Consider the following 16,042-nt stretch of genomic DNA (forward strand, 5'->3'; position numbering starts at 1 on the left):
AACTTCTTACAACTCATCCTGATGAGAATGCAAACATATGCTTCAGAAGCCAAAGAAGTTCTGCTTCTGAATCACTGCCAGGATGGATCCCAGAGTTGCAATATATATTTTCTCCAGGAACATGTATCTTTAGGTTCAGAGCATTCCCCCTCCCCCCACTGCACATCCATTATTACTGATAATGTAAAAAGAAATCAAACTAACTCTCATATTCCTCTGGGGAAAGAAATTTAATGTATATCTTTCAAGCAGATGCTTTCCTAATTCCCTAATGCTTGTCCAGATTCCTTGATCAAACAGCATAGAGAAAACTGTTCCACACCAGCATGCAAATTGCTGGAGATTTCCTCTTATGATCTGTAGGAAACATTGAAGATGGCCACTGATTCATTCCTCCCTTGTAGCAAACAGATGAACTGGATGTGGTCAATGGAATGTGTTCTGCACTTATGGCACAAGCACCCCCATGAGTGGCTTTTGCCCCTAGAATTGGCTGGATGTGTCATAGTGTTTGAACAAGTGTCTGCCTTTGTCTACAGAATTCCTTGCTAGCTTTGAAGGAAATTCCCCATGGATATCCTTTGTAATTGTTCCACCCACCTCAATAACTGAAGTTTGACATGTCATCTTTCTAAACTTAGAGAAAGTGGGGGGGTGGTAAAGAATTTAAGAAGTATTCACAGTCAGTGATTCATGTATTGCATCCAGGGGTGGAATCCTAACATGAGCTTCTTTGCACATTGATGTAGCCAATCTTCCAAGAGCTTACAAAAAAGAGCCTTGTAAGCTCTTGGAGGATTGGCTACATCAGGGTTGTGTGACCTAATACGCAAAGGAGGCTCCTGCTAGAATTCCACCCCTGATTACATCTATGATATGCTGGGAAAAGGCAAGAGTCTTGTGTTGCCACCATTGCTGCTTTCTCACTTTGCTGTGGTTGCTGGTTTCCTGAGGTACTTTTTCAATTTTGGTTTTACAAGATTCACTATTGCTTTTCTGTCTAGACCAACAATGATAAGCAAGTTCTTTCCCATCATCTGTGAGTAAGAGGGCAGTAGGAGAAAGTTAGAGGGACTGGTTCAGGAAAAACAAAGACAGAAGGATTACAACTCAGCAGTAGAACACCTACTTTGCAGGAGGTCGCAGGTTCAGCCCTCAGCATCTCCAGTTAAAAGGATCATGGTAGGTTATATGAAAAACTGCCAAGACCGTAGGAAACCGCTGCCTGTCAGAGTAGACAATACTGACCTTGTTAAACTGGTGGTTTGGCTCAACGTAAGGCAGTTTCATGTAGCCATGAATTGAGAGGGTTTTTCTAGAGGAAAGAAAAGCTCTTCTTCCTTCCCTTCCCCAACCACCTTTGGCTTAGGGTACTCAGTCTCTTAAGGAAATAAGGCAAGATAAGAGAAAAAAGGGAAGGAATTCTAAAGTCAGAAAGTGAAGCTCAGGGAAACTCCAAAAGAACCCTACCCCTGTGCAGAAGTTGAACTGGGAGCTATCTGCTTTGCAGAAGAGTTCAACCATGATTTCCACCAGAAGATTCTACTCCAAAGCTGAAGAGTCCTTCTAGTTTGTCAAACTTACACTTTTTGTGTTAATATTTAAATATTATGTAAATACAAAAAGACAATTTACCAAGAAAATTATCTTAGTGATCTTGGAAGTTAAGCAACTGTGTAGTTGGGGGGACCCCATCACAACTGTGAAGCCGGGGGGGGGGGGGGCAGATCACAATAATCACACTATTAACAATATCCTGTAAGATTACATAAGGAGAACTTTTCCAATGATTTCTACAACATGATAAAATTCTCTCACCACCAGGTAGCTATTACAGACTTCCCGTTTGCTACAGGAAAACAATGCCATGTGTTTTAGTGTCAATCTTGTTTTAAACTGGGTTGCAGAAATTAATGTAAAATTATATACATTGTATTTACATTATCACAACTAACCTAGAACACAACAGGCTAGCTCCCAATTAACACTGAATGGGTTTCTATGTAAATGTTGCCCAGAGCTGAATGGCCCAAGGTCTTGTCAGATCTTGGAAGTTAAGCAGACTTTGCTCTAGCAAGTATATGGACTGGAAACCTCCAAGGAATACCAGGGTTGTGACATAGAGGTAGACAATGGCAATCCACCTCTGAACTTCTCTTGCCTTGAAAACCCTATGTGATCACCTTAATCCAGATGTGACGATGGCAAAAAAAGGGGTGAGGGAAGAATGTTGTTTATCAGCATCTCATTTTGGATACTTACTCCCAGTCTGGATTTATGAGGTGTCTAGCTTAAAATGAGCCCATATACTACTGTCAAAAAATGTAAAAGAAAACTAGCCTCTTCATAGCAATAAGCTCAAAGTGGTTCAATGTGATACTAACAAATTCCTATCCAAAACTTCCAGAACAGGCTCTCCCACTACTCTAACTAACTAGGAGCATTGTTTCCTTCTATTCCTCAGCTTGTCAGAAACAAGATCAAACATCAGTTTTATAATGCCATGCAAAGCACAGGAATATCCAGGCACTTAACATTTTATATGAAGTAGCAATTCTTTTTTAAAAATGTATCTAAGACTGTTATAATCACTACCTAATACATTGTCTTTTCATGAATATCATGTATATTACAGTGCTCAAGGTTTGTATTACCTGGAACTTTTATTACACTAAACAGACAACATAACTACTCCCTGAACCATGAAGCGGGTATTCAAGGGAACTAAATAAGCTCCCATGCATGTGTAACATGCTGGCCAGTGCCAGATCTTAAGATCAGAATTTATGCTTTAAGTCAATATGGACAGAAGGACACCTGCTTGCAGCAATGGCTAAATGCACCATTATGAATAAAGCAAAATTTATTTGTATTAAATCACACAGCATAATCAATGTATCTGATTGCTCAAATAGGACAAAATTCAAATACTACATAATGAATGCTTCTTTTTAAATTTAAATGCATCAACAGTATTTATTGATTGTGAATATAAAAGCATAGATCTTAATCAAAGCTAATTAATGTGTTCAACGCAGTTCTGAAGGAACATACTACCTCGAAGTATCCGCCACCTATAAACACAGCTTGGTGTTAAATCAGTTATTAATGTGGCAATACCCCCCAAAAGACCAAACATCTCTGTCAAACATTAAATCCTAGTCAAAAAGAGATCTTGACTTATTCCTCTGCTATTTTTCAATGTTATCAATAGGACAAAAGGTGAAAGATATAAGCTGGGGCAGTAAATCTGAGGCTCCACACAAATTCTTGGCCTCCCTGATTATTTGTATGCTCATCAAGTAACTGCCAATGTAACAGAGACAACAAACTCCACAACCACCATACTAGTGAATATTTTCACCTCAAGGCAAACCTCTAGTATTAATGAATGCATACAGTTACAAGACACTTGCTATCAGTATAGCAACCCTGGACTTCCTTGGTGGTCTCCCACCCCAATACTAACCTGCTTAGCTTCAGAGAACTGAGGAGATCAGGTTAGCCTGGGTCATCCAGGTCAGGGTAGAAAGTTCATATATCAACACATTTTCTATTGTTTGAATATTAGTATTTTACCCATTGTAATGCTGATAAACTCAAAGAATATTTATCGTGAATGTTAATACTATTGCCATTTTGAAAGTTTGTCTCTTCATTTTTTTAACAGGCAAAAAAGCATGAATGTACATAGTTTGACTAGATAATGGACAATGTTAGATAATTTTAAGTCTCACATTTCAGTGGAAGATATTTAAGTAAGTAGAACTTATCTGAACTGTCCCGCGCACCCATTTTGTAATGTCTCCCCTGCCTCTTTTATTTCTTAAAAATGAGTTTGCCTCTTTATAAAGACCTGTATGCTTATGTGTGTATACATATATACAATTCCCGTATAAACAACTCATACTGGCAAAACTCTTGGCCAATCAGACCAATATGTATGAAGTGAAAGCACAGCAACAGTTTGACTTTCCAATTTTATTTTACACCAACAGCAATATTTTATTCTCCTCAGACAACACCATCTGATACTATAGCATGTGAAATGTTACCCAGATCCGAGAGCTGATCCTTACTGTTACAGCTATATGGACTATTACTTTTACCGTATACACTCATCATGTTAGCCAATTTGTTTCTTTATAGTAAAATATACACCATAACACACACACCCCTTAGCATTAATACAATTTTAAAAGGTTTAACTAAAACAAGTTCTGTTTTCCTAAAGAAAACAAACAGTTTACTTTCACAAATGTTGGAGCTGCACACAACAGAAGCTAACCAGGCAAACCTGATAGCAAAAACAACATAAACCAGCTTTACACAGTTAATACCAACCTAGCTGTACCTCACCAACACAGAGAACACCGTATCAGTTACTAGGCTATAAAACCCTTCATAAACTTTCTGTAAGTCTTAAGCAAAATGTCAGACAGTGAACAAAAATAAAAACCAGCTTATTTATTTTTAACACATGCACACAGTACTTTCAGGACAGCCACATGTTCTAACAACAACCAAAGACAACTAACACGCTCTTAAGATGTTTGTGCCTGCAGTTGTTCTAAACACTTAAATAAGCAGGTCACTTCACAGAATCCTAAAGGCATTTGTGGTCAGATATTTTTGACGGACCATGTGCAGGGAGGGCTCAAACAATCACAGTGTGTGGTATACACAACGCAAAACCCACAATACCCAATCAACAAGCACTGCTGTGTAGCATTTTTCTAACAACATGCAGCAGTGTTGGGTATACAGCAACTCACACCAAAACGATGGTTTTATAAAAACCAATGTTTCAGTATGCCTCTTGTGTTACATAAACACCAATTCAAAGTCCCCTGAAAGACAAGGGCTGCACTAGATTAATAGATTTATCTTTCAGCTTTCAAGAAAGATCAGACTCTTATACCAATATGAAGAAAAGAAAGCACTAGAAAATTTAAGAAAACTATGTAATTTTTTATAATTCCATATAACTTGGACTATGACCACTGGAAAACTTCTCTAAGATACTTATCTTGTAATAAAAATGAACTCCCATTTAACTATGTTGCAATTCTCTTCTTTCCTCTTAGTTATAAATCTTTCAGATTTCATACATTTGTGTAGTTCTAGGGCATTATAACATTTGACATACATCTGTAGAATTGAAAACACAAAGTACAAACAGCAAATTTTAATTCTCTCAATACACTGCATCTGCACACAGCTGACTTACAGTCAACCAGAGAAAAAGAGAACCTCATGAAGCATGTTTTATTTGACCAATGAGGAAAACAAATTCCAAAGACAAGGAATCTTAATCGAAAGAGTTCACTATAACACAGGTTCCCCAGACTCTTAAAAGAGGTATTCTCAGTAATCTGATTCAGCTCACTGCAGACACACAGGTATCATACAAAAGAGGATACTCATGGAACTCCCAGTATCTTGCTGACCTCCTACTTCTGAAAAGCTAACACCTGTCCAGTTTCATTTTAGGGAAAGAGGATTTAGCAGTCACTTCTCTGAGTACTTCATAGTAAAAAGCTCAAGTATACAATCTCATTGGGCCATAATGAGTTAACTCAGGAAATACAAAAATGACTGATATACTCCTTGTACCTATGCTGTCTCTCTTCACATTTCTAGTGAATAACATGCCTGCTACAACTCAGAATCTCTAGCAGCTACAAAAAAAACACACAGGACCTTTGCAAATAAGTCTAATACTCAACTTGTACATGGTGCATTAATCAGTTCAAACACTGTAATGAAGTAGTTCAGTCTATATTTAAAAGACATCACAAATGTATCCCACAGGAAAGTCAGCCCATTCATAAGTAATTCAGCAACTCAGATAAACATCTTGAAATTAGGTCTACAAGGAACCATAAATTAAAAAAAAAGATAACCAACTCACATCATAACCATCTTAGTACGATGTGTGTTGGTTATTGTTTTTTTAATTTATGTTTCCTTGTAGACCTAGCATGGCACACAGGCTAAAACTATGCACTATAGACTCTTGCACAGGTATCATATAATTCAACAATTCTAAACAATGATAAAGTGAAGTCTGAAAGAGATTATACTGAATTGGCCTAACAATTCAGCAAGAAGAACGTAAAATTTTTAAAAACAGAGGCCATCTTGGGGAATGGAGACAGCAACCAGGTATTGCTCCATTATCACTGGATCTAGTTTCAGTTGATAGTTGCACTGCATACCTATCATTGTTGAGGCCTGCTTCCATCATTCTTAGAGACATTAAGAACTCTTGCCATGAGCATCTTGGTACTTTGGTGACCATATTGTATTTCATTGCTGTAAGCCCTTAGAATCTAATATTTGGCTGAAATGGCTAAGGTATGTTTATTGTTCACATAACTCTTTGGTCCACAGTATCTAATAAACTGGAATATAACTCCAGAAGATGGAGATTCCTTTTATTTCCTATTAGAGGTAATAATCACCAAAATATCTGCAAGCAAAAATTTTCTCTAAAAATTTGTGATGGTATGCTGGCATCCAACCTGTAAATATGAGTTCTATAAAAATGTTTTGTCTTTAATTGATTACCAATCTGTTCTAGTAGATAATCTCAAAATATACCATTTTGATAGACAAAACAAAATTACTCACTCTACTCACAGCTTTTACCTTGCCAAGTTCTCTTTTTCCCCTACACTAAGCAGGCCAAACAATTTAAGCTTCCTCTTCAGGGAGGTTGCTCCTATTTGCAACTGGGACAGCAAAACAAGACACAACATTCCAAATTCCATAGGATCACACCCACTATTAGTAAAGGGGGCAGAATGGCTGGGCTCCACAACTGGTAAATAAAAAAACCAGGATGAGAGTAGACTGGAGAAAGCTTTGAATATGCAAGAAAATCTCAGATTCTTAACAAAAAAAATCTCCTCCCCAGAGTCATGCAGACTTGACAACTACTGCTGACCTTAGACTGCTGCTGTTGTGGCATAAAGCCATCAGTCAGCTGCTGCTGACAGACTGAAAGGAAGCAATGAGTCTGCCATTTACTTAACAGGGCAGGGAGAGATGGTCTGAGGGGAGAGATACCTACAGATACACAACCCTGAGCTCAATTTTCCCATCCAGAAAACCCTTCATATGTGAAGGGGACACTTAAAGGATCTCAAAGGGAGCCAGAATCAGCCATCATGAGACAGAAGGCTGATTTTTACACGCCCCCCCCCACAATTTTTTAAACCATGTGTTTTCAAGGTTTGGAGAAGACCAGACCTTTGTAGGACCAGTTCCCCTTCCTCAAGATGCTGCTGCATTTGCTGCAGAGGCAAGAAACACATCTGCTCCTGCTAATGAAGAACACTTAAGAGGAGAAAGGGAAGATGATGAACTGGGGGTGGGTGGGGGGACAGAATCTGAATGTGACCTCAATAAGCTTCCTCAAGGAGTGAAAGTCTCCCTCACAGTTTTAAAGATTTAGTAAACCTTCAGGAAATGTACCATGAGACTAGCAGGATGGAACAGTGGAAATGTTTTTCTTCCTTTGACCCTGTTATAATTCTCACTCAACTGTCCCAGCTCCATGCCACTGGTTCCCATGACAGCTGCGTCCTCAGCTGTTACTGTGCCTCAGCAGAGGATCTGGAGTGGTGCTGTTGAGCCCACAGAGCAGTTGTGGGGACATGTGTGTGTGTTCCTGAAAGATTGCAATCACTTCCTTCCTCTTTTTAGTCCTGAAGCCATTACAGGAACTTGTCTTATAGTCAAGTCAGTAAGCAAAACAAGGCTCATTCATTCCCCTCAGTCACCAAGATCTCAAAGTGTTGAAACTATCACAATGGCTGGTGAAGGAGTGAGTTTGCACCCTATCCCTACTGGCACCTGATCTGGGGTGAAAATGGTTGCAGTAGCTATTCTCCCTTCTGAAAATTTTGCCACTAGTTGCTGTTTTCAAGCCTGGGAGTTAAATCTACAATTTTTCATTGCATTTTCATTTTCACAGCACATTGCATAATATGGCACTTTCTACCAGAATCCCATAATTTCTTTCTTAACTAATCACAACTCATTCAGATCCCCATGAATGAGTAAAACTTGCCTGCAAATAACCAAGCCTGGTTTTACTTTAAACAGCAAGCATGGTGGCTCTGCTGGGTAAACCCAGCTGGTAAAAAGCAGCTTCATACAATGACTGCTGTATCTATGCTGTCTCCCTTAGATCCCTCCCCCAGAGTGTGGCTAAGCCCGTGGGCAAGCACAGTGTTTTCCTAGCAAGAAGAGCACATACTTTTGTCACGTATCTGTATGTATTACAATTTCCTCCCTACCAAAAGAACAGGCATCCTTGTATACAACCTGTCTCCTGGTTTTGGACAAAGTGGAGCAAGGCGTAACAACCACCCCCTGAATTATAATTGGCAAGACTGCGTTAAGTCATTTGACAGTTTTACCTTGGGTATCAATCTCTATGCAATCCAAACACAATGCCATTTTGTATTATCTTCATAAGAGCATTCTTCTGACCTGGACATGTGTTAGAACTGGATTCAGTTTTGAACACCATGTTTTCAGATGATTAGCAAAAGTGAGTAAGATGAAGATGTAAACAAAGTGTTATAAAAGGATAAACACTGGCTAAACATGTATAAAAACAGTAAGGCTGAGAAAATAGAATTAAATGTTAAGAATCTGTTGACTTAAAGAGAGCAGCCAATGTTACTGCTGATCAACAGTATGCTCAATCTCACTATGATCCAATAGATTAAGCTGTTTCTTCACAAAGATCAGTTGGGTCCATCCTCAAGTTTCAACACCAGCATTTACACCCTCCAGGAGAAGTCATTTTCTAGTTACATCTTACTTGGCATTCCACGAGGGAAGAGTCTTCCTTTCTAATGCTGCTTACTGATTATAAAAAGGATGAGGCATTTAACTGCCTTAAAAAGGTCCAATTAATCATTTTTGTAAACAAGTGTTACTTATAACCTTGTAAAATAAACTAACATTTATGATGCTCCACCACACAGCTAAGGCCTTTTCTTTGACAAAGATCCAAGCATAGAAATCTACACTAAAAAAAAGAAAAAGAGTACCATCTCTAGGTTGTGCTACTTAGCACTTCCAGTATCAATACCTTATTGACTGGAAGCAACAGGATTTTTGGCTGAGGAATAAAAATCACCATTGCATTCCGTATGCTTCAAACAGGTCTTCAACAGATTTTACCAAGGATTGGATTAGTCCAGGACATGTAACATAAAGGATAAGAAGCAAGGAATCTGCAGCTACAAGGGGAACACTAAGAGCTACATAGAAAACAAACCCTCTCACCCTCCCCACTCCAGTGGAATACCTGAGTTCTTATTTCCACTTCCAAACAGCCACTGGCTTAGACCTTACCCTAATTTTTCCCCCAAAACCTTATCCACAATGAGGGCTGAAATGCATTTTTGTTTGCTTTCTTAGGGAACAATTTGCCAGATTCTCTACTGCAGCGGTCCCCAGCATGGCATCTGCAGGCACCATGGCACCTGCCAAGAATTTTTAGAAAGCAGACAGGGCCATTGCCTAGCAAGACTTCTGACTGGCCACTGAAGAGCTGATCGTGCAGATTTAAAAAAAAACATTGCTTTGGCAGCAGCTGCCACCACAACACAAAGATTTTAACTGTATGACTGAAGATTAAGCTGTGGCAGCCACTATGTAGCTGGCTCAGCCTTGTGAGACAGCCATTTTGTGGTTTCTTTCACCATATTTTGTTAGAATTCCAAAGGTGGCTGGGTTCCAAAAGAATGGTGACCCCTGCTCTACTGTATGGTGAGCATACTCCGTGTGTGTGTGTGCGTATGTGTATACACACAGAGCTCTGACTATAATGTATCCCAAGCAGTATGTTGCACCTGAGTATTTTCTGGTCAGTTTCTATTACTTCCATGTGGTTCAGGAAAAATGACATTTCATTTTGTAACTCAAGGGAAGAAACAGTGGATTAGCATCTATCCTCAAAGCTTGTCAGAAGGCACTTTGCAAGGATTAAAGAATACTCAATGAAATCCTTAAGGGCTGATTCAGGATGCAGGCCTCCAACTGGCCAGTGTGTTCCCCACCCATCCCTTACTAAGCTAAACTATCGCACAGCAAATGACATCAGTGCTATTTGAATAATCAATCTGGAGTATGCATATTCTCCACAAGATAATAGCAGTTTTTGTAAGAAGCTGGGAGGTATCTTAAAGGATTGCACACATGTTTTTCAATATGCATGTACAATCTTGTTTTGCACATTCTTCCCCTCCCCCAAATTTATGGAACTGATGATCACAACTAATACTTCACATTCTTTTGGAAAGCATGACAAGTAGCCAACATTGTTTCAATACCATTTCCAAGTTTTGAATGAAGTGCTCTAAGCTTCAGTAAAGTATTTAGTAATTCTTTATGAACCATGTGCAAAAACTGCACATTCCTTTTCTGCTCCCTTGAGATCTCCCTCGCAAGTCAGGAATCAGCTTTTGGCTAAAGCAATGTTGCTCCTCCCCCCTCCCCCTTGAGCTTTGTCTCAGAATTCTATCTGGAACATCTATACCATTATATCTAAATCCAATCAAAACATACCCAGTTTGCCTGTCACAAAGTTATCAGTGAACATTCTACAACATTGTAGCCCTTTATACAGCAGTATAAAAGCTGCTTTTCCAAAGTATGGATGTGTGCCCCTTCAATCAAAGTCCAAACTGCTGGAAATCAGTGACCACAGGGCCCTAAAAATTCCCTTATTAGCAAATCAAGCTAGTTTTTAAAGATTGGCCCTTTGAATGATATCTAGGTTGATAAGAGCCCTCAATACCATTATGTGACAAAGAGATGGGCCAACTCTGCTGTGTCTTCCCTGGCACTTGATCTCATAAAACCAAGTGAAGGTCAAAAATAAGACAATTACAAAGGGTGGTCTAGAATAAATAATCCATGAAAGATTTATAAAATGGATCAGAACTTCCATCTTTATGCAAGTTATTTACTTCCATACACTTTTGAAGCTTTTCAAGAAAAATCCACAAATGTAAATAAATATGGCTTAATAAATTTCACTGTTTTTCCTGTGAAATGATTTGGTAAAACCAAGTTGTCCAACTACTTTTAAAACCTATCTGTAGTATTTATCCCACAAAGTCAAGTCCAGAGCTACTTATGCCAACCACATACACCCTCTCCTTAAAACTGGGGGGGGGGGGGTTAGCCTAGAACTCCACTACAGCTACTTACTCCACATTATCTTCTGATGTACATATATAATCTTGATTTACTTACCTGAACTCTAACTTTTATTTATGCACCTCTGTATAAAAAAACTCACTTTGTTCTTAAATTACAGCCAGCAGTAATAGACAGTAACCCACTGGTAAACAAAACAATACAGGATAGTCCTATGCACATATACTCAATTATTTACATACAAAGAAAATGTGGAAGAACTGTAAGTTTTCAAAATCTCAGTCTGAAAAGCCATATCCATGCCAATTATTTACAGGCTAATACATAATGTTTAGCAGGAAGCAACTCAAATAATTAAATGCACAACTGTAAGTTTAGAATGAAATTAGCCTCTATTTCAGAAAAAAAGTTAAATTTACAGATACCTTTTTTTGTACCCTGGTGGGCATTTATATCTGATCTCCATGACAACTCTTTTTATCATGAAAAAGTTTTGAGGGAAAATCTATGTTTCTCTGAACATCAGCCATATTATAAAATGCCTTTAAACATGTTCCTACATGAGATGCCTAATGCAGCATTCCTTCAAATAAACTTTGTAAAGTTCATAGCAATAAAGCGTAAGAGAAAAACTGAAAATTAACCAGCGAGAACTTTAATGTTTTAGGATTTTCATACTTTCACTATTACTCAATGAAATCAAAACATCATAATGCTACAATATGACAAGTTTCTGAATTACTAAAAAAATTATACATAGACATTAACGTAATTTGCAGTAAAACAGGCAATTTTTAATGTTACTGAAATTAATTTGTTTACAACTTAAGTGCTACTACAATAAATACTGGAGGGTACTTCCATAATCATTCTTTTAAAACTGCAACTTCCATACAATATTGAATAAGCCTTGTAGATTTTAATTTCATTGATAGTATTCATGCCTATGCATTCCAAAAAAGTTCAAAAACAAGCATTTACAAAATTTGTTCATGCTGCTCCAAGGTAACAGACGTTGGCTTTATATACAGTTTTTGAAATAAAATATCTTTCACTGTTCTGGTGCATAAATTAAAACACCCTCCTCTCCCTAACTATATATTGGGGCCCATAAAATCATTACTCAGTTCTATAGTCACTTAATAAGACACACACAAAAATAGCTATACATAAACTATGTCTTGTCATAAGATTTCAACAGATACTTCTACATATGAAAGAGGACAATCCTATAGATATATACTCAAAAGGAAGTACCACTGAGTTCTATTTCACAAAAAATTCAACAACAAACAGGTATACAAGAAGGTTACAGCTTGGCTATTTTAAAATGCAAGTAACTTATTCTTACTCTCCCACCCCTATAAAAAAAAGTATTATCCAATAATCAACCCCACTCTGAAATCTTTAAATCTGACCCTAGCTTCTAAGAGGCTCAACTTTCTCCATGCCCACAGCCATGAGTTCACATTATTTATAAATATTTTAAAATGAGCTTTTCAAAGTAACAGGTGACTTTAAGAATAGTTCATGGTAAATCACCAAATCACACATCAGGTTAAATGCCTTCACCCATCCCTTTTCAAAGCAAAAAATAATAATAAAAAAAATCAAAAATTACCTTTGTCTTTTGGGAACTGAATGCTCAACTTCTATGAGTTTACCATGCAGTTCAACTTTACCTGTAAATAGGAACACAACTTGGTTTACAATGAGTTTTGTTTAACTCCCAATCCTTGCCTTCCTATGGCCCCTCCCAAACTAAACTGATGCTGGTATGAAACAACACAGGAAACACAAATGCAACATGTTAGGTCATTCACCCAAAAAGTTACAGTGCAATAAAAGAAACATGGTAGGAATGGCAACCACAAGCAAATTTGCTGGTTTTCACTTGAGCTCTCAGTTCCAGTAGCCATGCTTGAAAAGGTAAGAAGGGAACTTGGATTACTATAACCTTTATTCCCTTCCTAAGTGACATGTAGAAATGGTAACTACACATAAAAATAAGTACACACACGTATGGCTCCCTGACGAGATTAACAGGCCTCTCTCTAATCTCTTGTCAAGAGGAAACAGGAACTGCTGCTTGCAGTGAAGGAGTGTTTTCCCACACGTTTTCCCTTGAAGAGCACCCCCTTTAAGCCTTCCCTCACATAGCCATTCCAGCAATGGGCCAAGACCCCCCTCTCCCAACGTCACCCCTGAGGTGGAGACTGGAGAACAAGCCAAGGACCCAAACGAGATCACCCGACCTAACGAGCCTCCCCCATTCAACCCGCCAAGTTGCATTTCGCACAAAAAACAGGATGTAGAAACGGAGGGGACGACATGCTGGCTGGCAGCGCGAGCGAGCGAGGAGCGAGCCAAAGGGAAAGCGAAATAAATGCCACCCAAGGAAATGCCGTGCAGCGGGCCTTCAGGCCTCGACCTCTCTCCTGAAAAGGGCAAAGTGCGGGGTTTGTTTTCCTTTGCTTTTTTTTTTTTTTTTAAGTGTCCGAAGTTTGGCTCCTCAACGTAGCCAACGATGGCTTAAACCTCGGAGGCAAGTGAGGAGGGCGCAGAAGTCTGAGGCAAATCAGCCTCCCAGCCTTCGTGGTTTTTGCTCTCTGCTAGCCTCCGAGGAGGCACGTTGTGACCGTGGCCAAGGCTCGCCCCCAAGGTGCCCCCCCTCGTTTCGGACCACTGGGCAGCCGCATACTCCTCTTTTGCTACGCGCCGGCTTGAAGGCCACAATTTTCCGGGGGTGGGGGTGGGGGTGGCTGCGAGCAGTCCCTGCGCAGTGAAATTGCTCGCTGGGCCCTGGCGGGTACGCTCGCCTCCCCTTTGCTGTGGCAAGGGCTCTTTTGCGCGCCTCGCCCCCTCCTCCATGCACCAAACCCGGCTTCTTCTCCACCTCCCCGCCCCCCCCCCCGATTATTTTTAAAGAGTAGGGACGGGCACTCTCTTCCCCGAGCACGGCGGCCTCGCGGAGCCCCTGCTCCTCTATTTCGAAACCAGAAATGGCTCCAAACCGACACTTTGCGTGTTACCTGACAACGTGTCTGTAAGCTGCAAATGGGGGGGGGGGGGGAGAGAAGCGAGCCACCCAGGTCGCTCAGGCCATCACAGCGGTAGCTCCCGAAAGGCCCCACATCACGCAGTTGAAGCCCTCCGAAATAAGTGTGCCCAGCTCGGCAGGGGGAAGATATGAACTGCCCGTTGAGGAAGATCTCCGGGCTTGCGGAGCCTTAAAATGCAGGAGCAACCTGGGGGTGGGGGTGGGAGAGATACCGGGCGAGCGGTTTGGGCAGAAGGGAGAGGATGGCGCCCAGAACGATGGGGATGGGGATGAGGGGCGGGGAGCCAAAGGCAGAGACGCCGAGGGAATTACTCACCTGAAAGTGCTTCGATAGCCTTCATAGCCCAGTTCTCATCGGGGCAATCCACGAACGCGTATCCCGTCTTCACGAGGAACTGGCCGGTGAAGGGGATCTTGGACTCTTTAAAGAGACTTTCCAGGTCCAGAGGGCTCACGCTTTCGCCCAGGTTTCCGATGTACAGCTTATTCATCTTCTTAATTAAAAATAGAACTCTACTTTTTAAAAATATATATATTTATACGCACACGCCGTCTTGTAACAAAACCTGCCCAGGATCCAGGGAATAAAATAAAATGCAAAGCCACCGGGAGAGGGGGGGAATCACAACAGCAGCTTGTATCCGTCGGTCCCTCCCCCACCAAACCACCCCCCTCCCTCCGGAGTTTAAAAAAAAAAGAGAGAGAGAGCCAGTGACCAAATCGGAATACTGAGTGTTCGCTGCGTTATCCGAAGCGATAGGGGAAATCACGTCGCTTTCAGAACTACGATGGCGGGTTAAAAAAAAAAAAGGGGGAGGAGAGATGAAGGGAAGAAACTACTTTTTCGTCTTGCCCCCAAGCCCCTTTGGCAGCAGCAGGCGGAGTATGAAAATGTTACAATACGTGAATGTAGGCACCGCCTCTCAAAAAAAAAAATCCAGAGTGGGAGGAGGGGAGGAGAGAAAATCGCTTGAATATTCCGGCTTTTTGAATGAGCCACGTGTTCAAACTACAAATCAACTTCTCACGTGAGGAATCCCAACGCCTCAATTAGATAGCTGCAGATTTAGCTCACAAAGGAGGAGGAGAAGCGAGGCTGCTCCTGGACAAGTTTTTAAGAAAGGGACGCTTTATGGGCGCGGAGCCCTGACCGCGTGGTCTCTCTCCCCTCCCCCTGTTTACTACTTTTTGCTGCGGGTTTGGTTGCTCCACACACGCGCACTGCATAAGATGGGAAGGTTAGGCTCGGACTGCCTCTCCCGAATCGGTGCTGGCGAAATCCTCCAGAATAAAAGGGGCGAAGAGGCAATATTCTGGCACCGTTTTGCAACACCAAAGGGGGGGGGGGAGGGAAGGAAGAGGCGGCCAAGAGCAATATAATGGCCACCCATTCGTCTTCCTCACGAGGGTTGGGGTGACTCATAAGGGTCGTTTGTGCAACCTCGCCCCAACAGGGTTTTGGCAAAGTGTTTTCGGCGCCACTGAGTGGGTGGGTAGCAGTTAAGAGCTCTTCGAGAAAGTGGGCGGACTTGCGGGGGCGATACTCTCCCCCCCCCCACTACCCATGTGCACCGCCACCACTTTTGTCTGCGATTTTGTGTTCTGTGGCTGTTTGCTTTCTTGTTCACAATTGGCTGCAAGCCAGAGGAAGACCGATGGGTCTCGGGGAGGGGGAGGGCGGGAGAAACTAGAGTCTCCTTGAAACGGCTCCCGCCCACCGACCCCCTAGCTTCCTGCATAGTAATATTTCTGGCGGTTTGATGAGGGTTCGTTGCAGCGACTCTACCG

General features: G+C 41.0%; 1 protein-coding gene across 2 annotated transcripts in view; it reads right to left on the reverse strand.

Moving 5' to 3' along the window:
* The window catches only part of IGF2BP3 (insulin like growth factor 2 mRNA binding protein 3), a 106,577-nt gene extending 91,203 nt beyond the window's left edge, over positions 1–15,374 (reverse strand). The window contains exons 1-2 of one of the 2 annotated variants that reach the window (XM_060248641.1): positions 14,571–15,374; positions 12,815–12,875 (exon numbers count right to left, since the gene is read on the reverse strand). In XM_060248641.1, the coding sequence (XP_060104624.1) occupies positions 12,815–12,875; positions 14,571–14,745 (236 nt within the window). In that variant the 5' untranslated portion in view covers positions 14,746–15,374. Of the gene's footprint in view, positions 1–12,814; positions 12,876–13,213; positions 13,233–14,570 lie in introns of those variants that run through there. The other variant, XM_060248643.1, reaches the window with a different exon arrangement.
* Between the last annotated feature and the right edge of the window lie 668 nt (positions 15,375–16,042).

This window comes from Heteronotia binoei, chromosome 10 (assembly GCF_032191835.1).
Source record: "Heteronotia binoei isolate CCM8104 ecotype False Entrance Well chromosome 10, APGP_CSIRO_Hbin_v1, whole genome shotgun sequence".
Classification (NCBI taxonomy): Eukaryota; Metazoa; Chordata; class Lepidosauria; order Squamata; family Gekkonidae; genus Heteronotia; species Heteronotia binoei.